Below are 20,911 nucleotides of genomic sequence, written 5' to 3' on the forward strand. Positions count from 1 at the left end.
GCCCCGCTGTTCAGTTCTCCCCTCGGCTGCTCCGGCCCTGCCTTCCTGCTCACCCTGGCCCCGCTTTGCTGGGAAACGAACTGACCCAGAAACGGAAAAACGTGCTCTGTGCGTGCCCGGAGTGGCAGAGAATTTGTTTCCCAGCCAGACCCTGATGGGATTAGGAATAACTCTCTGCTAGATAATTCTCCATTAGGGCTGGTGATTGATTTTCTTCCTGCCGACCCCCCAGCTCTCTCCTCCTCTCCCTGTTTCAGCTGGATTACTCTCATGCTTGGTTTGCTAATTGCCTGACCACTAGAGCCTCGTCAGAGCAAGGCACGGGGACATCGCTGGCCTCCTCTGACCTTCCGAGTTTTCTGCCTCTCTGTTTATGCCTCAGCTCCGATTTAATCTCCTCCACTCCCCAGCATAAGCTGGGTTGTTTCTGCTCCCCTAAGCAGAGGGAGGAACCTGCTGGTGTCACCCCTGGAGCCAGGGAAGGTCCTGGGGATGTCCCTTCGGCTCCTCCCCGGCACCTCCATCCTCCCAAACCCGCTGGTTTTGCAGACTCGAGGCAATGGGTGAAATAAAGCCGCAGGAGCCACGGGTTTATTTTGGGGTGGTGGCACAAGAAACCCCGGAGATGCTGAGCGGCACAGGTCACCTTCGGTCCGCATTTCAGTGCCCCCAGAAATGTCCCTGGAAACTAATGCTCTGCTGGAGCAAAGCCACCCGCAGCAGAGGCTGGAAAAACACGGTTCAAATCCCTGACTCCTCCTTCAGGCGTAGAAGTTTGCTCTGTGACCTCTGAAAAATGCCTAAAAGTCCCCCCCCCGGGCACCCACGTCAGCCCGTGGGTGCCGCAGGTGGAAGTGGGCAGCATCACCAGCGAGAGCTGAGCACAAAGCAGAATTCCCAGGGGTCCTGTTTTTCTCCCTTTGCAGCCCAAAAAACATATGGGGAGGACTTTTTTTTTTTTTGCTGCTGTTCGGTGTTGGGAGGTGTAATCGAGGGCTTGGGGTTTTCTAGCGGGGAGGAAGGAGCTGACGTCTGGACGGGCTTTGGCACGGGATGGGGAAGCTGGGCTCAGTTTCTGGTCCAGAGGAGCTCTGTCCTGCAACTCTGGCTCTGGGCTTCCCCGGAGACCTGGGCCAAGGCTCCCAGCCCGGGGATGGAGCCCGGGGACGGGGCTCAGCCTGGCACCCGCCTGCGGGAGGTGTTGGCATCTGCGTTCAGGGTGTCCGTCCTCCACTCTGAGCCCGTGCCACCAGCTCTGGGTGCTTCGAGCCCCAGACAAGCCATCAAGCCTGCTTGATTCCCCTTCCTGGTGATTGAGATTTCGGCTAGTTGGTACCTCCCCCAGTTGGACTGGGGAGCACATGGAGCTCGCGCTGATGGAGGGTCTGGCACTGAGCAATCAATCCTGGCAGGCTGGAAATGAGCCCATGGAAATATTGCTCTGCTTTACCAGGGGATGCTCGGCCCTTCCATCCGCCTCCCAAATCCAGCCCAAGCCCTAAGTGGGGCACTGATGCCTGCAAGGGTGCTGGCACGGCCCCCGGCGAGCGCGGAGGTGCCACCGTCTGCACGGCGGAGCCGTGGTTGGCGCTGCCTTCGCTGCCACTGGCACAGAGCCCGGCACAGGCTGGGAGCGAGGGCGGCCGTGGGCAGGCAGCTGGGACACGTCGCGTCGGAGCGGGGCTGGAGGAGGCCCCGGGGATGCCGGGAGGGCTGGAGCCCCTCTGCTGGGAGAACAGGCTGAGAGAGCTGGGGGGGTTCAGCCTGGAGAAGAGAAGGCACCGGGGAGACCTTCCAGCCCCTTCCAGTCCTTAAAGGGGCTCCAGGAAAGCTGGGGAGGGACTCTGGAGCAGGGAGGGGAGCCACGGGACGAGGGGGAAGGGCTTTAAACTGGAAGAGGGGGGATTGAGATGAGATCTGGGGAAGAAATTGTTTGGTGTGAGGGGGGTGAGCCCCTGGCCCAGGTTGCCCAGAGAAGCTGTGGCTGCCCCATCCCTGGAGGGGTTCAAGGCCAGATTGGACGGGGCTTGGAGCAACCTGGGCTGGTGGGAGGTGTCCCTGCCCAGGGCAGGGGGTGCCACTGGGTGGCCTTTAAGGTCCCTTCCATCCCAAACCATTCTATGATTCATCCCAAACCAGCTCTCAGACGGGCAGCAGCGAACAGGCATCACTCGGGGTGTTTCCAGCAGCGTTTGGCCGCCATGGGTGTTTGTAGGAGCCCTCTCCTGTCTTGTGCCAGGTTTGGGACGTGCTGGAACTGACATAAGTCTCTGCCACCTCCCTGTCACCTGTGTGTCGGGGTGTTTGCATTATTCCCCCCATTGGTGTTTTGAGGATGAAGATCCCAGTGTCGCTTTCTGCTCCCTCCCTACCTGGGGGTCTTCGCCCTTCCCTGTGATCCCCTGCATCCCCTGGAAAGGTGGAGTAGCTTCCCGTATCCTGAGCACGGAACCTCCCCTGGATGCTCCTGGCATCCCCGGGCAGAGCCCGGGAAGGAGGGGTAACATGAGCTTGGCCTCGAGCAGCAGCTCGAGGGGTTCTGGAAGGAGAAGGTCTCAGCAGGACCATTGCGCATCCTGCAAGTCAATGGAAGACTAAAACAAGACGTTGCTTTGACTGAAGTATTTGTACTTGCGCGATGTCAAAACAGGAGAACCTAGAAATGTCAGCCTTGGCTTGTTTTCCCACCTTTATTCAGAAAAAAAGGGAGAAGTGGCAGCTGAGGAGCAATTGCTCTTGGAGGAGCTGACGGTGCCGAGCGTGTGCCACCAAAGCAGGAGCCATTTGAAGGGGGTGGAGGAGACTTTGCCACCTCCTTTTCTCTAAGAATTGGTGCAAGGGAGTGAAACCCCCCCCTGCAAGCCAGGTCAGCCGACGGCTGAGCATCCAAGAGCCGGATGGTCGGAGAACGCCGGTTCCTCCGCTCCGATCTCTGCCTGCTGGGACGCACCGTGCTGCCGGTGGCTGGGACAAAACGGGCTCGGTGGCCACAGGTCCTGGTGGGGAGGGAGGGAGGGGTCTGCTCTCAGCGGGGCTCAGACGTGGCCAAAGGTGGTCTGCTCTGCTTCCCCCCGCCATGCCGCAGCCCCGCAGCTGCCGGCTTTCCGGGCTCCGTTCTCCAGCCCTGTGTGCAGCAGGCGTGTTATTTTTAAAAATAAACTAAATGCGAAGAAGAGCCTCTATCTAGGCCTTCAACTGGAGTCTTAATTGGCCTCGCTCCCCAGGGACCAGGCGAGCCTCCGAGAAGGCCGCGCTGTCGCAGTAATGAGCTATTAATAAACGGCGCTGCTCGGCTCTGTGCTCGGCTCTGCCAGGGCCGGATGGGGAATGCAGGGGTCTGGTTGTCACTGTAGGGGACACGGGGTCTCCACAGCTGGGGTGGCTTCTGCGGGATGTCCTGGGGCCAGCAGAGACCTGCAGAGGCACAGCCAACCTTGGCTACCTCGGCTCCTTGCTCCGGAGCTCCTATCCACCTGGATTTGCTGGGAGGGAGCTCATCCAGCACCCATTAATCATGGAATGGAGGGGTTGGAAGGGACCTCTGGAGATCATCTCCTCCAAACTCCGGCCAGACCAGGGTCACCCACAGCAGGTGGCACAGGAACGCGTCCAGGCGGGGTTGGAATGTCTCCAGAGACGGAGACTCCCCCACCTCTCTGGGCAGCCTGTGCCAGGGCTCTGCCACCCTCACAGCAAAGAAGTTCCTCCTCATGTTGAGATGGAACTTCCCATGGTCAAGTTTGTGCCTGTTACCCCTTGTCCTGTCACTGGGCACCACTGAGAAGAGCCTGGCCCCATCCTCCTGACATCCCCCCTTTAGATATTGCTGAGCATTGATGAGATCCCCTCTCAGTCTGCTCTTCTCCAGCTGAACAGCCCCAGGGCTCTCAGCCTTTCCTCAGCACAGAGGTGCTCCAGGCCCCTGGGCACCTCCGTAGCCTCCGCTGTCCCCTCTCCAGCAGTTCCCTGTCCTTCTGGAACCGGGGAGCCCAGAACTGGACCCAGCGCTCCAGCTGTGGCCTCCCCAGGGCAGAGCAGAGGGGGAGGATGACCTCCCTCCACCTGCTGCCACGCTCTTTTTAATGCCCCCCAGGATGCCATTGGCCTTCTTGGCCGCCAGGGCCCATTGCTGGCTCATGGGCATCCTGTTGTCCCCCAGGACTCCCAGGTCCCTCTCTGCAGAGCTGCTCTACAGCGGGTCAACCCCAACCTGTCCTGGTGCGGGGGATTATTCCTCCCGAGGTGCAGGACCCTACGCTTGCCCTTGTTGAACCCCCCCTCCGTGGGGTTTGCTGGGGGTTTCAGGGCTGTGCCCGGCTCCCCCGTGGCACCCATGGGGCAGCCGATGCTCTGCTCCGGCTGCGGGGTGGGGGAAGGAGAGCCCGGGGCTGCGGCTCCCGCTCCCCGGCTGCTGGGTAAAACAACGCCAGCGGGTTCATACCTTTGCTTAGAGGATCAGGTGGCCAAAGTAGTAACCGAAAGTGGGGTAGGGTTACCCCGGGCTCATTCATAATGAACACGGCAAGAAGCCAGCGTGGCCATGGGCAGGGGAGGGGAAGGGGGTGGATCCCCCCCCCAACCCCTGAGGGGGACGCGATGGTGGGCACAGGATACAGCAAGGCATGGGAGACCATTAGCCTGGCTGAGGTGCCTGCGTGTATTTATTTAGCGTAGAGACGCTACATAAAATAAGCGTCACAATAAATGGGAAGGGTTTTTTTTTCTCCTGTGGGTTTGCAGGTCGTGCCTGGGCGCATCCTTCCCATCCAGCCCCACGGCAGAGAAGAAGCAGAGCCTTTGGAACCGGGGGGGCCGAGTGAGGCCATCCCCTCCCTCGCCCTGGAGCTGGCTCGGGTTCCCGAGGCCACCAGCCAGGCAGAGCCATTGCAAAATGGCTCTTGGCACGGCTGTGAGCAGAGGCTGCCAAGCAGCTCCAGCCGCATCCCCGATCCGCTGCCCTGGTGGCGTTTGGGGACCCCAGGTACCAGGACAGGTTGAGGTTGACCTGCTGGAGAGCAGCTCTGTGGAAAGACATCTGGGAGTCCTGGTGGGCAACAGGGTGACCATGAGCCAGAGATGGGCCCTTGTGGCCAAGAAGGCCAGTGGCATCCTGGGGGGCATCAAGAAGAGCGTGGGCAGCAGGTGGAGGGAGGTCATCCTCCCGCTCTGCTCTGCCCTGGGGAAGCCACAGCTGGAGCGCTGGGTCCAGTTCTGGGCTCCCCGGTTCCAGAAGGACAGGGAACTGCTGGAGAGGGGACAGCAAAGGGCTGCCAAGATGCTGAGGGCACTGGAACACCTCTCTGATGAGGAAAGGCTGAGGGATTTGGGTCTCTTCAGTCTGGAAAAAAGACGCCTGAGGGGGGACCTTATCAATGCTTATAAATACTGAAAGGGGGGGTGTCAGGAGGATGGGGCCAGGCTCTTCTCAGTGGTGCCCGGGGACAGGACAAGGGGTAACGGGCACAAACTTGACCATGGGAAGTTCCATCCACACCCCCAGCTCCCTCATCTCTGCCCTGCCATCAGCTCACACCTGCTCCGTCCCACCGATGGTGCACACACAGATGTAGGGCACCATGAGCACGAGCCCCCTGGGATAACAGGGGACACAGACCCCCCCCCCCCCCCCGGGCAGTGTAAGTGCAAACAGATGCAGCCAGAGGCCTTGCAAGCTTGTGACACAGGTGGGATGCCACATCCCCTCAGCTCCCCGTGCGGCTGCAGCGAGGTCTCATGCAGCGGCACAAACTCTTCCCAGGCCCAGGGCTCAGCGAGGTCCTGCAGGACAGGGGATGCTTGGTGCCGCAAGTAGGGACCGGTCCCCCCGTCCCCGTCCCCCGCGTCGCCCTCTCGGAGCGGAGATTAAGGCGTCCGTGGGAACAATCTTGGCGGATGAGGGATTAACACCGACCCTGCGCGGCGCGGTGCCCTCCTTTCCAGGGATTAGCACCTCACCGCCGCTTTCCCTGTTCTCTGCTTCCCCTTCTCTGCTCCCTGTCACCTTCTGTGCCCCAGACCTGCCGGGCTGCCACCGCGCCTGGACACGCACCTCCTTGTGCCACTGCAAACTCCTCAGCTGCCTTTCCATAACGAAGCACCGTCATTAATCTAATTAAGTGGCAGAGCTGCTCGGTCAGGGTGCTGCAGGGTGTTTCTGGGCCCCGCGAGGGAATGCAGACAATGTGGGGGGTACTGAGAGCAGAATCAGATGCTCCAGCCACCCCTGAGGAGGTGCAGTGAGTGGGCCAGGTCTCAGACCCGTGCTGGCGGTGAAAGGCCCAAAGAGAAAATATCCCAAATCACAGAATCACAGAGTGGTTCGGGTTGGAAGGGACCTTAAAGACCATCTCATTCCCCGCCTCAGCCTTGGGCAGGGACACCTCCCACCAGCCCAGGTTGCTCCAAGCCCCATCCAACCTGGCCTTGAACCCCTCCAGGGATGGGGCACCCACAGCTTCTCTGGGCAAAATGAGCCAATTGATGTGACCCAAAGTGGTTCAACATCTCCTGGGGTTGGAGCCTCACCCCTCCCCGTCCCCGAAGCAGCGCGGGGACGAGAGCCTGGGCAGAGCATCACCACCCACATCACAGCAGGATGCCCACCAAAGCAATGCGGGGAGTCCAACCTGGCATGGGGAGATGCTCACCATGGCCCAGCAGCCCCCTCCTTCTTCTCTTCCTCCTCATCCTCTTCCACCTCCGACTCCTCAGCCTCCTTGCTGCCAGGATTTATTTGCTTTGTGCCTTCCCAGGTGTCTCCTGGCCGCTGCACCTCATGGGCAGGAGCAAGAGCATCCCTTTCCCCATCTGCTCGCTATCGGCAGCGTTTATCCGCGCTCCGGCTGCTCTCGCCGTGCCAGCCCTGCTTCTCATGGCGAAACCTGCCTCTCTATGGGACGTCTCCATTCGCACAGACTCGCATCCCGGACTTCACGCTTTTCCAAATTTTCAACGCCCCAGCACGGCCAGACCGATGGGTTGGAGGGGCACCAACCCCTCCAGCGCGGGAGGCCAAGTCCCATCCCCCCCGCCCAGCACTTGGACAAACTGGTGTGCGGTACCCGAGGGGCAGCCAGGTGGCTTCAGCCCTTCTGCCTTGGGGGAAGCCGAAGCTGTGGCTCCAGGGAGTGATGGATATCGCTTCAAGGGTTATTTTGCCCAAGCCCCCCCACGCACGCTCCCTTCTGTCCCTCTGGGCTTGTTGGGGTCCCCAAAAGCGGCAGTTGGAGCCCAGCAGGATGTGGGGACAGGAGGACGTGATGTCTGTGGCTGCTCAAGCCCATCGTGCCATCGCTGCACATTCGAGCCCATCTCGGTGCCACCGCACGTCTGTTCAGCCTGGAGAAGAGGAGGCTGAGGGGAGACCTTCTCGCTCTCTACAGCTCCCCGAAAGGAGGGGGTAGCCGGGGGGGGTCGGGCTCTTCTCCCAAGGAACAGGCGATGAGACAAGAGGAAACAGCCTCAAGCTGCCCCAGGGGAGGTTTAGGATGGATATTAGGAGAACTTTTTACACTGACGGGGTTACCAAACATTGGGACAGGCTGCCCAGGGCAGTGGTTGAGGCACCATCGAAAGGCGGGCAGACGTGGTGCTGAGGAGCATGGCTTAGTGGTGGGTTTTGTCAGTGTCGGGTTGATGGTTTGAACTCGATGATCTGAAAGGTCCCTTCCAACCTAGGTGATTCTATGACTCTGTGTGGGCCTGCAGCCTTGTCTCCTCTCGCAAATCTCGCTCCCTGCCTCAGTTTCCCTGCTCTCCTAACGGTGCCTGCAGGTGGTGAGGCTCATTTAGCCCGGGTTTGCGTAGCGTACCAGGTCACACATTTGGTGCTGAGAAAGGTGTCCAGAGCGTTTCCTGAGGGAGCTGGGATCTTATGAGGGCCATGGACCATGGTCTGGGAGATGTTTTCTGGTCTCAACCCACAGATGGGTGATCTGGGCCTGGGCAGGACTTTGTTAGCCTCCCCTGGGCTCGCCGCTGACTCCGCATCTCTCTCCTTTCCAGGCGCATGGGAGAATGGTAGTGAGCCCCCCATAAGACCATGCTCTACACAATGACATGGTGGCTCCTGGTCCTGCTCCTCCACCTGGTCCTGCTGAGCCCCCCGCGGGTGGCAGCCTGCCCTGCCCGCTGCGAGTGCGCCCCGCAGATCAAGTCGGTGGTGTGTCACCGCAAGCGGCTCACCTCCATCCCCGAGGGCATCCCCACTGAGACCAAGATCCTGGAGCTCAACAAGAACCGCATCCGCTGCCTGAACCCGGGGGACCTCTCCCCGTACCCGCTGCTGGAAGAGCTGGATTTCAGCGAGAACATCATCTCCAATGTGGAGCCGGGCGCCTTCAGCAACCTGTTCAACCTGCAGACCTTGCGGCTGCGGGGGAACCAGCTCAAGCTCATCCCCCCAGGGGTCTTCACCAAGCTGACCAACCTCACCCTCCTGGACATCAGCGAGAACAAACTCGTCATCTTGCTGGACTACATGTTCCAGGACCTGCGAAACCTGAAGAGCCTGGAGGTAGGCGATAACGACTTGGTGTACATCTCCCAACGGGCTTTCTCGGGGCTGCTGGGCCTGGAGCAGCTGACCATTGAAAAGTGCAACCTGACCTCCATCTCGGCCGAGTCGCTCTCCTACCTCCAGAACCTGGAGGTGCTGCGGCTCCGGCACCTCAGCATCTCCGCGCTGGAGGACCAAAACTTCAAGAAACTCTACAACCTCCTGCAGCTGGAGATCGACAACTGGCCGCTGCTGGAAGACGTCTCCCCCACCAGCTTCCAGGGCCTGAACCTCACCTCGCTCTCCATCACCTACACCAACATCACAGCAGTGCCCGCCGCTGCCTTGAGGAACCTGGTGTACCTCCGGTACCTGAACCTGTCCTACAACCCCATTAGCACTGTGCTGAAGGGCTCCTTTAAAGACCTCATCCGGCTCCAGGAGCTCCACATTGTGGGCGCTCTCTTGGTGTCTGTGGAGCCACAGGCTTTCTCTGGCCTGAGACAAATCCGGCTGCTCAACCTCTCCAGCAACTTTCTCTCCACGCTGGAGGAGAGCACCTTCCACTCCGTCAACACACTGGAGACGCTGCGGGTGGACAGGAACCCCCTGGCCTGCGACTGCCGCCTCCTCTGGATCCTGCAGCGACGGAAGACGCTCAACTTTGATGGGCAGCAGCCCATGTGCTCCTCGCCACCTGAAATCCAGGGCAATGCCCTGCGTGACTTCCCGGACTCCGTGCTCTTCGAGTACTTCACCTGCCAGAAGCCCAAGATAAAAGATCGGAAGCTGCAGCACGTGACGGCCCGGGAAGGGCAGTCCGTATCCTTCCTTTGCCGGGCAGACGGGGAGCCGGACCCCTCCATCGCCTGGGTGTCCCCCCAGCATCGCATGATCACCACCCGCAGCACGGGGCGGGCGACCGTGCTGCCCGGGGGCACCCTGGAGATCCGCTTCGCCCAAGTGCAGGACAGCGGCACCTACATCTGCATCGCCAGCAATGCAGGGGGCAACGACACCTACTTCGCCACCCTGACAGTCAAGGGGCGCCCGGCCGATGGATCCCACTACGCAAACCGGACTTTGTACCTCAGCGAGTTCAACGACACCTCCCACAACGACACGCAAGTCTTCTTGAAGTTTACGTTGGACCTCAAGACCATCCTGGTCTCCACGGCCATGGGCTGCATCACCTTCCTGGGCGTGGTGCTCTTCTGCTTCCTCCTCCTCTTCGTCTGGAGCCGGGGCCGAGGGCAGCACAAGAACAACTTCTCGGTGGAGTACTCCTTCCGCAAGGTGGACGGTCCCACCACCACCACCGGCCAAGGAGGAGCCAGGAAGTTCAACATGAAGATGATCTGAACCTCTCCCGGAGGAGAACAGTTGTCTGCTGCCCGGCCCTGGGCACGGCCATGGTGGGCCGGGGCCAGGAGGTGCGTGGGAGCACCGGTGACGTCCCGGGGCTGGCGGCGGGACCTCGCTGTGCTGGGATGTGGCCGGAGACATGCTGGAAGCCAGCGGGGTCGGCATTGCATGGACCTCAGGGTTGGGGAGCGGTGATCCCGGCTGTCCCAGCCCCATGGTGAGCCCTCAGGGCCCAGGGGCTGTCCCGGCTCCAGGGGCTCCCGATGTAGCCAACATTTTTTGCTACCAACTATGCATTTCTCTAGCCAAGAGACCAGCAGCGTTTGGACCTGGGGAAAAAAAAAAAACCCGGCTTCCTTTTTTTTTTCCTCCCTTTCCCATTGTTTTTTAAGAGACTCCGGAAAACTTTCCTGGTGGTTGTTTATGGTTCTTCTCTTTTCTTGTTGTTGGGTTGTGGGGTTTTTGGTCCAATGATTTATTTTTTTTTTTTTTTTAAAATGAATTTCCAAGAGAAAAGTCTTCCGGGGCGATGCGGGACTGGGGCGCTGGGGGAGGTTGTGCCGAGCTGGGGGTGTCCCCCAGCCCCTCGGCAAAACCGGACCCCCCAGGGCACAGCCGAGCCTTGAGAGCTTCCCATCGGCGGATTTAAGAGGTGGCACCTGCAAAGGCGGGTGCCCCGGGGACGCTCCTGCACAAGCAATAATAACCCTCCCAAGGCCGGGCTCTGAGGAGGTGTCAGCAAGGAAAAAACGGGGAAAAAAAGGCAAAATGAGGCCAAGGTCATTGAAATCAGGAGGAGCAGCCCCAGGGGGATGCAAGGCCCCGGCTTTGCATCCGTCCCAAGCCACTGCAGCGGCTGTGGGGGTGAAAGGGTGGGCGGTCAGGGTGCAAAAGGCATTTTGGGCTCCGTTTTCTTTGTCTTGCAAAGTGGAAGTCTCCGACAGAGCAGGAGCTGGCTCGTCCTGCGCTGGGAGGCCATCCGGCCCAGGAAAGAAGAGGAGAGAAAGGCTCGGGACAAGCAGCTTGGGAACCGACGGCAAAAGCTCTGGGAGAAGGTCCCAGCTGGCACCTCCATCGTATCCGCCCGGATCCTGCGCTGGGGACTGTGGGTTGGTGTCCCTGGGCTCTGCTCCCTGCAGCCCTGGGGACAGTCCCCAGCTTCCCCACCACCCCTGCCCGGGGCAGCGCTGGCTTCGGCTCAGGGCGTGGGGTTTTGGGGTGGGAGAAGGAGCAGAGCTGGCACAGCTGGAAGGGAAGAGCCTGGACGGGACCTAGGTGGGCTGGGGAGCCCATTGCTTCCTCCTCCTCCTCCTCCTCCCACCGTGTGCACCCCCGGCGTTGCTGCAGGTCCCACCTCCCCGTTCCCATGGGCATGTCCCCCCCCCCTCGATGTCCCTTCCCAGCCGGCAGCGGTCAGACTGGGCACGCTGGCTTCGGGAGCTGGAGAGGCAGCTGCCCGTGTCCTGCCGGGCATCCCCGCGCCTTCGGGGCTGCGCTGGAGGCAGGAGCTCTGGAGGGGTCGGGGCTGCGGCCCCCCGCCATGAGCTTTGCTGCATGGGGCACCAGTGAGCACGACTGCTGTGGTCGTCCCCTGCACCCCGTCCCGCTGTCCCCGTCCTGCATCCCGTGGGTGCTGGGTGCCCCCCAGCCCCGGGCTGAGCCCTGGCGGGGGGAGAGGGGCGAAGGAGCCGATGGGCTCAGCACCCAGCCCCAAGGTGCTCCCTGGGCTGCAGCCGGTCACTGCCAGGATCGGGCCCCGACCTGGGTGGGGGGGTGCTGCCCGTCTCTGCCCACCCACCCCCTGCCGTGGGTCCGGCCGTTGCACTTCGCATGCCCGGTGCCCCCTCGCCCCCCGAGCCGTGCATGCTGTGTCGTACCAGGGGTCCCACCGGCGTCACCCTTGTTCGGTGTCTGAGGTTTTTTTACCTGGGGGGTGGCGGGGGGGGGGTGGGGAGGGAGTCGGGCACGGACCCTCGCAGCCGGCAGCAAAGGCAGGTTTGGGCAGTGCAGACCAGGCACAGTTTTCTATGTAACGAGCATGTGAAATGTATTTGCGGGGGAAAAAGAAAAAGAAAAAGAAAAAAAAAAAAAAAGGACTTTTGTGGCTTCTTTGGTTTTTCTCCTTTTTCCCCCCTTCCCTTCTCCATGTGACTCAAATAAGAAAAGCCAGAGTCAGCGGAGAAAGCCCGAGCGGGGCTGAGGGCGAGCGTGGAGCGGGGCAGGATCAGAAAGGGCTGTCGGAGCAGGATTTGTGCCACGGTGCTCCCCAGCCCTGCTCCAGCCCAAGGCACTCCCGGGCTTCAGGCAGCTGGTAAACCCCCACGGCTCAGTTTAGGATCATCATCCATCCCGGAAAACCAGCAGGAGAACCCAAACTGGGAGAACTGGGAGGGCTGGAGGTCCGGTAAAGCTGGGAGAGCAGCACCCCAGGGCATCCCCTGCCGCAGGTGAGGACCCTTTGGATGCCGAAGAGCAGGGTCCAGCCCAGTTTAATGATGTTTGACCAACCTCGTTTAGAAATTAAATTCACCCACGTGTGACAAAGGAACTGGGAGCGAATCTCCGGGGTTTAGAGCAGCGGCGACTGGGGACTTGGCAGCAGGGGGTCACCCCCGCGCCCACTCGGCTTGGGGTTTGCAGCCCATCACCCAGCCATCGCCACCGTCCACCCTGCAAAGCCCTTCATAAACGATGCTCAACCAACTTTCAGAGGGCACTAAAGCCCATATTAATAACTGATAAATGATTAATGCGCGTGTGTTAACAAACTGCCGCCGCTGTTAATCTGTTGTTAATTATTAACAGGGTGTTTATAAGGATGCCCTTAAGCTGAAGGGTGCAGAGCCAGCGCCTCGCCCCGGCTCTCCGCCTGGGGAAACTGAGGCACGGAGGGGCACTGCAGTAGGGCCAAGGGGCAGGAGCCAGTGGCACTGGAGGGGGGGTGGGGGGGGGGGGGCCGTCTTGAAGTGACCCTCTCGATCACCTTCCCTGTCCCGTCACCCCAGGGGACGCCCATGCGAGTCCGTCCCTGCCCTTGACTGAGCTGCCATCGTCCACGGGGCCCTCGGCCACCCCGGTGTCCCCGTGCCCAGCTGGCTGGGGACCGTCTGTCCTTGTGTCCCCAGCAAAGGCACTGCTACACCTCCCCGAAATCCCCCCCGCCCCCAGTTCTCTCCTTCCAGGCTCAGTGGCTGCCCCCATGCCGGTCCTGGCTTTCCCAGCGTGGCACTGGGATGGCGACTGGGAGCCCGTGGGGCGGTGGGAGCAAAGCAAGGCCTCCATCTGCTGGAGAAAAGGGCCCTGGGCCGGTTCCCAGCCTCTGCACCCCGAAATTCCCACCCCGCTGCTCCCTGGGCAGGATCCCGGCACCCACACGAAGGAGGGTGGCCCTGGGTGCAAAATAACCGGGGTGCTGCTGGCGCCCTGGACCTCCTGCCGCACCCCCCCCACCCCACCCCCACCCCCCGCCCCGCAAGCCGGGGAAGAGCTCTCCTGGGAGTAAAAGAGGAAATTGGGGGGTTTCTCTCATTTTCTGCATGAAAAAAAAAGTATTACGTGGCATAACCTGGGAGGTTAAAGTTGGGGTTACGGTTCATGCCTGTGCTGAAGGGTTGGGGTGCACCCATGGGACACCCCCGGGAGCCAGGGCTGAGCCCACCCACACCCACCCCCAGCAGATGGATGGGGGGGGGGTGCCAGGACGGGCGATGCTGAGACCCCAGCTGGGGTGGTTTCGGTACCCGCTGTGCCCGCGCCGGCCCCGCAGGTGCCCCCCCCCGACCTGCCCTCAGCCCGCAGTCCCCGCAGCAGCGCTGTATTGAGACTAACGATGAAAAAAAAACAAAAAAAAAAAAAAAACAAAAAAAAAACAACAAAAAAAAAACCAATAAAGAAATAAAGACAATTAGAAAAATGCAATTTTCCGGCGGCTGCATTTAAAGCTCGGATCTCCCGCTGGGAAGAGAAACCAATTTCCTTACAAATTAAAAAGACTTGGGCGAAGTTAAACTTCCCTGCGGTCCCCAAATCCCAGCCTGCGCAGATTTGTTGGCGAGGGGGGGAGGCAAAGGGCCGGGCACCCCCTGGACCAGACACTGCGATTGTCATCGGTGTCCTGCAGCTTGGACAAGCAAATCAGCATTTTTATTTTTTTTTTAACTGGTCCTGCAGGACTCAGCAATATAAAATCACAGGCCTTTCTAAGGGCTCAGGTTGCTTTTAAACTTGGCGTTGTCACCTTTATTATAATAAGAGGCATCAGGAAATTTGCAGCTAATGCTCCTGGAAAAGGCAATTCCTGCCTCCTCCGGGCTCGTGCCACCTCGCTCTAGCTTGGGAGGGTCACGTTCATGGCTTTAATTCTGCGATTTTATTCCTAATGGTCTCGTATCCGGAAGGTAACGTTACTCATTAGGGAAAAATATTGATGCTTCTAGTAGATTTGCTCTTGGTTGTGGTCCAGTCGTTAACATAAATGACTTACTGGGACGAGGGACGTACGCTGAGCCCGCTGCTGAACGCCATCAATGAGCCCAGGCTCCTGCTGCACCTTAAATAGTCCGTTTATATCCTTTATTTTTTCTTTTTTTTTTATTATAGCCCTACATGAGGTGGTGCCAAACCTGGTGGCTGGGCTGTGGCCCCGGCACGGGGATGAGCGGCTCCGGCAGCAAAGTGGGCAGAAGCGAGGGACGGGACCGCACGGCTCCCGAGGCGGGTTGTCATCTCCCGAGGTCTTGCACGTCCTCCCCGAGCCAGAGCCGGATTCAAACGTGACTCAGCCCCCGACACGTATTTTTATCAGCTCTAGCACACGGCCTCGGCACCGCAGAAAGACGATCAGAGGGCTGGAGCCCCTCTGCTGGGAGGACAGGCTGAGAGAGCCGGGGGGGTTCAGCCTGAAGAAGAGAAGGCTCCGCGGAGACCTTCCAGCCCCTTCCAGTCCCTAAAGGGGCTCCAGGAAAGCTGGGGAGGGACTCTGGAGCAGGGAGGGGAGCCATGGGACGAGGGGGAACGGTTTGAAACTGGAAGAGGGGAGATTGAGATGAGATGTGAGGCAGAAATTGTTTGCTGTGAGGGGGGTGAGCCCCTGGCCCAGGTTGCCCAGAGACGCTGTGGCTGCCCCATCCCTGGAGGGGTTCAAGGCCAGGTTGGCCGGGGCTTGGAGCAACCTGGGCTGGTGGGAGGTGTCCCTGCCCAGGGCAGGGGGTGCCACTGGGTGGCCTTTAAGGTCCCTTCCAACCTGAACCATTCTATGATTCTATGAAAAGGCCCTTGGCAAGCGCCGCAGGCCAACAGTCACAGACCTGCCGGCTGGCTTGGCTTCAAGAAGGAAATACGGATTGCAAAATACCCGGTGAGGAAACCACCGAGGCGGGTGGTCTCCCCGCTGGGGGCGGCTCCGGGCTCACAGGCATCCGCTGAGCCCCACACTGACCACACACACACACCAAAGCCCTGGAGGTGCCCATCCCGTGGGCGCCCGCCCTGCCGCCAGGGCTGGAGCATCCGGGTCACACGGGGGAGATGCCGTGGATGGTGCCACGTTCCTCCTGTAAATCCACGTCCCCCAAAACCTGCCCATCCCCGGCCTCCGTGCGGTCGGGAGAAATGCCTGACGCCGGCTTCCCCCAGCTCTCAGCAGAGGGGCTCAGCCGCCCACCCTGGCCAGGTGCTAATGGGTGCCATTAGTTAGTTGCTAATTAGTTCAAAGACTGAATAGAAGGGAGCAGATATTAAAAAATTTGTGGGTTTAGACTGCTAAAAGAGCAACTTTCATCTAGAGAGGACAGACGCAGAGGAGGCATATTCTTTTTTCAGCAGCTGAGTTGTGTCACTTCGTGCTCTCTGTAAAGCTCTGTCTGGGGGGGGGGAAGTGTTTTCTAGCGACTGGGCTCCCCTTGTGCAACGGCTGCAGGAAACCCCAGCCAAAAAAAAAAAGTGAAGAAAACAACCAAAAAAAAAAAAAATAGTTCACCTCGCCCATCCATATAGGGCAACACAACCTGGAGAGCGGGGAATTAATTAGGTGGTTTGTTGAGGGGGGGAGTTACTGTGGAAATTCCCCCCCTCCCTTCCATACAGCTGCCCCCCCGGAATGCAGCCCGGGAGGAGAGCGATGCTTCCGCGAGCGGCTCGGTGGGGGTCAAAACACGGGGTTGCGGTGAAGGCGATGCAATGACTGCGGCGGTGGCCGGAGCCTCGGGGAGCAGCGTGCGGGGAGCCAGGCCGAGCCTCTTCCTTCCCGCTTGCAAGCGGCAGGTTTTGAAAGACCATCCTGCGGCCAGCAGGGTTGCAAGGAGTTGGGCAAGGCCATTCCCCGGCAGCGGCATGGCCGGCGCCGGGGGAACCTGGGCCGGGGAGCGGGAGCCACTGCCGAGCCGGGAGATGGAGCTGGAACCCCCCAGACCCCCGCCGCTGCCGGGAAAAACTCAGAGGTAACAAATAATTCTGCAAATGGGGCCCAAAAATGGAGATTCCCAGCAGCATCCCCCTGGCAAGGCTGCTCCAGCCCCGCGTTTGCACCACAGCAAGAGGCAGGGCGATAATCCCCGGTTCCCCGGGGGCAACGGGGGCCGAGCGGGGCAAAAAAAGGGGGCAAAGCCTGCACTTTGAGGGAGCGATGTCCTCAGCAGAAAACGGGGTTTTTAAAGACAGCCACCCTGGTTTCAGTACTGCTTGCGGCGGCGGCGGGGCCAGCGCTGCAGGTTTGCGCTGAGCCTGGCCAGGATGGGGAAATGAAACCCCGGCCGGGGCTGGGGCCGGCTCCTTCCCGCTGCTCGGCTCCTTCCCTGCTCCCCGCTTTTCCCTCCCTGCACACAGCCCCCCACCCCGTCCTGCTTCCCCACCCCCCAGCAGACCAGGGCTGGGGCGGGGTGGGGGGGCGTCGAAGGCTTTTCCCACTCATGTCCCACACCATCGTGTCCCCCTGGCAGGGACCGTGGGGCAGACACAGCCCCGGTGGACACCCTCCCCTCTGCACCCATGTGAAGCCCCCAAGGCAGCCCCCCCACCCCTCGGGAGCAACCCCCCAGGGGAGGAGCTGGAGTCACCGGGCCACCAAACTCCTGTCTTTTACCCCAAAACCACGCAGCCAGGGCTCCCCAGGCCACCGCTTCCCCTTTCTCCTTATCCTTCCCCTCAACCGGCACCGAAAGGAGCCAGAAACCCCCCAGGGGGGGCAAGCGCTGACTCCCGGCCCCGCGCAGGGCCGTCGTGCGTGCCCGCTGCGCCAGCCTGGACCTGGGAGGCCCCGGACCACCAGCCCCCATGCCGGACATCCCAGGGGACCCCCCGCCTCGACCCCCCGCCTCGGCCCTCATCTACAGCAACGTGGGTGAGTGACGGCCCCGCTGCCCCCCTGGGGTCACTGGGGATGGCGGGGACAGACCCCGCTGCTGCCCCATCCTCTTCCCGTAGTACTCAGCCGTCACCCCCCCCCGGCTGGCGTTGGGCATGGCTTTGGGGCTGGAAATATGCAGTGGGACAAGTAATGACATGCTTTTACCCCTGTCCCGCGCCATCTCCCACTTTCTTCCCCCTCTCTCGCCTCGGGGAAGTCTCAGCCCTGCCATCTCCATCCCTCCCTCCCCAGGAGAACTGCGGGCCCACCTCGTCCCCCGCAAGGCTAGCCGAGGGGAAGGAGCCAGGAGAGCCCCCTCTCAGCCCAGCCGGGACCCCCTGCCTCCCCCATTGCCGAAAAAGCAGCTCCAGCGAGCCGAGTCCCTCCCGGAGCAGGGGCCATCCCGGCACTGGCAGGGTGACCCCACACCATGGGCCGCCAGCAGCCTCTCCAGCATCCCACCACCCCATCCGCCGCACGAGGAGGGGGCTCCCAGCTCCATCCCCCCACGCGATAGACCCTCCTGGGGACCCAAGAGGCCCCTGACCAAGTCCCAAAGCCTGGGGGAACCGGTGGCCCGGAGCAGCCCGTCACCCAGCCCGGCAGAGGTGACATTCGGGATGGCGGACGGGGAGCTGGGGCGGCTCCTGGAGAGCCCGGCGGGGGTGTGCGGGGTGGTGTTGGGTTGCCAGGTGGCCACCCTGGCCCGGCTCTCGGCTCGCATCCAGGAGAAGCTCCTGGGGTCGGAGGAGCAGCAGCGGCTGCTGGAGGCAGAGCTGGCTGGGAAGGGCTGGGCAGCGTTCAGCATCCTGGAGCGGGAGCCGTGCTGCCAGAGCGGGGACGCTTGGTATTTCCCAGTGGGCTTCACTTTTGAGCAAAGCCAACTGGTGTTCGCAGCCAAGGTAAGCGGGGAATGGGGGGAAAACGCCCCGGGTGGTGCAGGGGGAGCCGGCTCCTGCTGGCGCAGGGGGCAAAGCGTGGTGGAGCGGGAGCGCCGGCTTTTCCGCTGACCCCCGTCACGCAGGCGCTTCCCCTTTTTGCACCTACTTCTGCATTTGCGAAACGGGACGGGGGCGCACGGTGGGGTGGGGAGGGCGGCAGCTCCCACGGGTCCATAGGACACATCAAGGAGAACGGCAGCGCTGGGGGAGATGCCCTGGCAAGTGATCTCGAGGGACCAGGGGACACAAAGGAGAGGCTGGAGCAGAGCTGGCTCAGGATGAGACCCATCAAAGCAGCTTTGCAGCTCGCCTGGGGGTTACACCCCCCCCTCCTCTCCCATTTCTTGCCCAAAACCATTCTGGTGGGTGCCAATGGGCTCAGAGGGTGTGAGGGGAGACCAGCACCCCGTGTGGGTCCGACCAGAGCTGGTGGCCCTGAGCTGAGGCAGTGGCCCGGGCCAGGACGAGGCACCCCATGGCTCCATCCTCGCGCACTGGCCGTGCCCTGTGTCTCCTTGCAGGTCCCCAAGCCGTGCTGCGCCAGCCTGGGGGTGCAGAGCTCCCTCGGGGCCCACTGCAGCATCCAGCGCCTCATCAGCCGCTTCACCGACCGCCTCCCTTGGGAGCTGGTGTTCCCGGAAAGCACCGAGGAGCAGAGTCAGTCCCCTTCCGGAGAGGAGCCAGCCCATCTTCCCACCTGCCCTGTCCTGCAGGTCTTTATTTCTCCTGAGGTTCCCTACCAGACCCTGGCAGGCTTTGTGAAGGGAACCCACGGTTTGCACAGGACCAGCCCTGGGCACTACGAACGCCTGGCTTGCCTCCTCCTCCTGCAGGTGTGCATGGGGCTGGAGCACCTCCAGGTGCAGAACATGGGGCAGGGGGACCTCTGCCCCGAGAACCTGCTGCTGGTGCAGTGCCCATGTCTTCCCCAGAGCCAGCAAGGCAAGGAGGCATCCCTGGGGCTGTCCCTTCCAAGGCTGCTCATCAGCAGCTTCTTCAAAGTTAAAGACAAGCAAAGACCTTGTTCCACCAGCCAAGAGCAGGACTGGACCAAGGGGCTTGCTGCACCACCCACCCCAGTAGCAGACGAGCTGAACGTAGGCATGCTGATCTATCAGATCTTGCACGTGGACATCTCTCTGGAGAACACCTTGGGGTTCAGAAGCAATAGACTTCCTGAAATCCCTTCCCTGTCCATCTATTCCATGGGACTCAAGCGCCTGGCCATGCTACTTCTCCACACAGATCCCTGCAAGAGGGTCTCCATCGAGCAGGCAAGGAGCATCCTGCAGGTCCTGCTCTGGGGGCCTCGCCAGGAGCTCTTCGCCAGGAGTAAGAAGTCCCTCACCCTGCTCCGGAACTGGGTGGAGGTGAAGAGGGCTCTGCTGCTCCTGAAGTTTGCGGAGAATTCGGCCGGGGTGGCGGGGAGTCCTGGCCTCGAGGAGTGGTTGTGCTGCCAGTACTTCAAGGAGGTCACCGAACACACGCTCTACCAAGTCACTCAGGCTCTCTACGCTCCCTGAAGGCAAGCGGAAGTTCAGCCCACCCAAAAACTCTCCTCGAAGCCAAGAGGCCATGAGGACCTGGCCAAATCCTGGAGCAGCTCACAAGGAACCTAAGCTGGTCCTGGCTGGGAAAACTCTGTTTGCGAACCCAAACCCACTTCCCCCACAGCACGTGAACGATGAAGCTGGGACCAAGCTCCCACCCGTGGCTCCCACAACGCGGGGTGTGTTTTTACACCCTTGACCGATTTTTGATGTTTTGAGTCCAGTCTATCAGAGCATCTCAGGAAAGACGGCTGGATGGAAGCCACAGGATCAAGCACCAATTTTAGTGGCTGATTATCCAAAGTTTAGGGGGCTTGGACTTTGCACAAAACCCCCTCAGACCCCACCTACGGCCATGAGGCTTTCGCTGTTTTTAATAACAATGATCTGACCGTGGAAAAACAAAGCCACACGTTACAGCTCACCTTAACTCACCGTTAGCAAAGGAGAAATACAATACCTCGTACAACCGCCTCTCCTTAGAAACAGTTTGTGGCACAGCCGCAAATATAAATGACGTTTTAAAGGGGGAAAATATCGCAGCCACGCAGCTTCAATAAAACCCAGAGCTGAACCTCTTAAATACCGGTCCTTTATGTGCTTCTTTGACAGCGTTACACACCCCAGTGATGTACCCAGAGGGAAACACAAAGCCGAACTCCGCTGCCTGGCGGTGATTCGCCACAACAGCCTCGATGGCGTCTAGTAAATCGCTCGGGTCAGTTTACGGGTGCTGTGGCCGGGCCCGGGCTGTAGGGTCGGTCTCTGCCTGCACCAAAGCAGGGCCATTGCATCTGCTGCTTGGTATGAAACACGCAGCACCAGGCGGGATCTGGTCCCCAAAACCACGTGGCTGCGGAGTGACGATCACAGTGAAGCGTCATTGAAGGCCCTGCTCACGTCATTTATATTATTATTAGAATCACGGACTGGTTTGGGTTGGAAGGGACCTTAAAGGCCACCCAGTGCCACCCCCTGCCCTGGGCAGGGACACCTCCCACCAACCCAGGTTGCTCCAAGCCCTGGCCAACCTGGCCTTGAACCCCTCCAGGGATGGGGCAGCCACAGCTTCTCTGGGCAACCTGGGCCAGGGGCTCACCCCCCTCACACCAAACAATTTCTGCCTCACATCTCATCTCAGTCTCCCCTCTTCCAGTTTCAAACTGTTCCCCCTTGTCCCATGGCTCCCCTCCCTGCTCCAGAGTCCCTCCCCAGC

General features: G+C 60.8%; 2 protein-coding genes across 4 annotated transcripts; both read left to right on the forward strand.

The window, feature by feature from the left end:
- The first annotated feature begins 8,041 nt into the window (after positions 1 to 8,041).
- LINGO3 (leucine rich repeat and Ig domain containing 3) lies at positions 8,042 to 10,138 on the forward strand. The gene has a single exon (XM_054181795.1). It carries the CDS (start codon positions 8,042 to 8,044, stop codon positions 9,857 to 9,859), a length of 1,818 nt encoding a protein of 605 aa, XP_054037770.1. The 3' UTR covers positions 9,860 to 10,138.
- Positions 10,139 to 15,900: 5,762 nt separating this feature from the next.
- Positions 15,901 to 20,278, forward strand: PEAK3 (PEAK family member 3). 3 transcript variants are annotated; one of them, XM_054181787.1, is made up of 5 exons: positions 15,901 to 16,299; positions 17,071 to 17,198; positions 17,457 to 18,106; positions 18,667 to 18,978; positions 19,060 to 20,278. In XM_054181787.1, the coding sequence occupies exons 1-5, from the start codon at positions 16,040 to 16,042 to the stop codon at positions 19,666 to 19,668; spliced, it is 1,959 nt and encodes a 652-aa protein (XP_054037762.1). In that variant the 5' UTR covers positions 15,901 to 16,039; the 3' UTR covers positions 19,669 to 20,278. The 3 variants fall into 3 exon arrangements, with proteins under 3 accessions (XP_054037762.1, XP_054037763.1, XP_054037761.1); XM_054181788.1 differs by having other exon boundaries at positions 19,078 to 20,278; XM_054181786.1 differs by having other exon boundaries at positions 15,902 to 16,299; positions 18,667 to 20,278.
- Positions 20,279 to 20,911: the final 633 nt, after the last annotated feature.

Source organism: Rissa tridactyla, chromosome 22 (assembly GCF_028500815.1).
Source record: "Rissa tridactyla isolate bRisTri1 chromosome 22, bRisTri1.patW.cur.20221130, whole genome shotgun sequence".
Lineage (NCBI taxonomy): Eukaryota > Metazoa > Chordata > Aves > Charadriiformes > Laridae > Rissa > Rissa tridactyla.

What these genes read in the sequence shown, in the direction of transcription:
- PEAK3 (XM_054181786.1), top strand. Translation starts at nt 16,040, where the DNA reads ATGACTGCGGCGGTGGCCGGAGCCTCGGGGAGCAGCGTGCGGGGAGCC. An exon ending in CCTCATCTACAGCAACGTGG is followed by an intron (nt 17,199 to 17,456) that starts GTGAGTGACGGC and finishes CTCCCTCCCCAG; the next exon opens with GAGAACTGCGGGCCCACCTC. An exon ending in AACTGGTGTTCGCAGCCAAG is followed by an intron (nt 18,107 to 18,666) that starts GTAAGCGGGGAA and finishes GTCTCCTTGCAG; the next exon opens with GTCCCCAAGCCGTGCTGCGC.
- LINGO3 (XM_054181795.1), top strand. Translation starts at nt 8,042, where the DNA reads ATGCTCTACACAATGACATGGTGGCTCCTGGTCCTGCTCCTCCACCTG.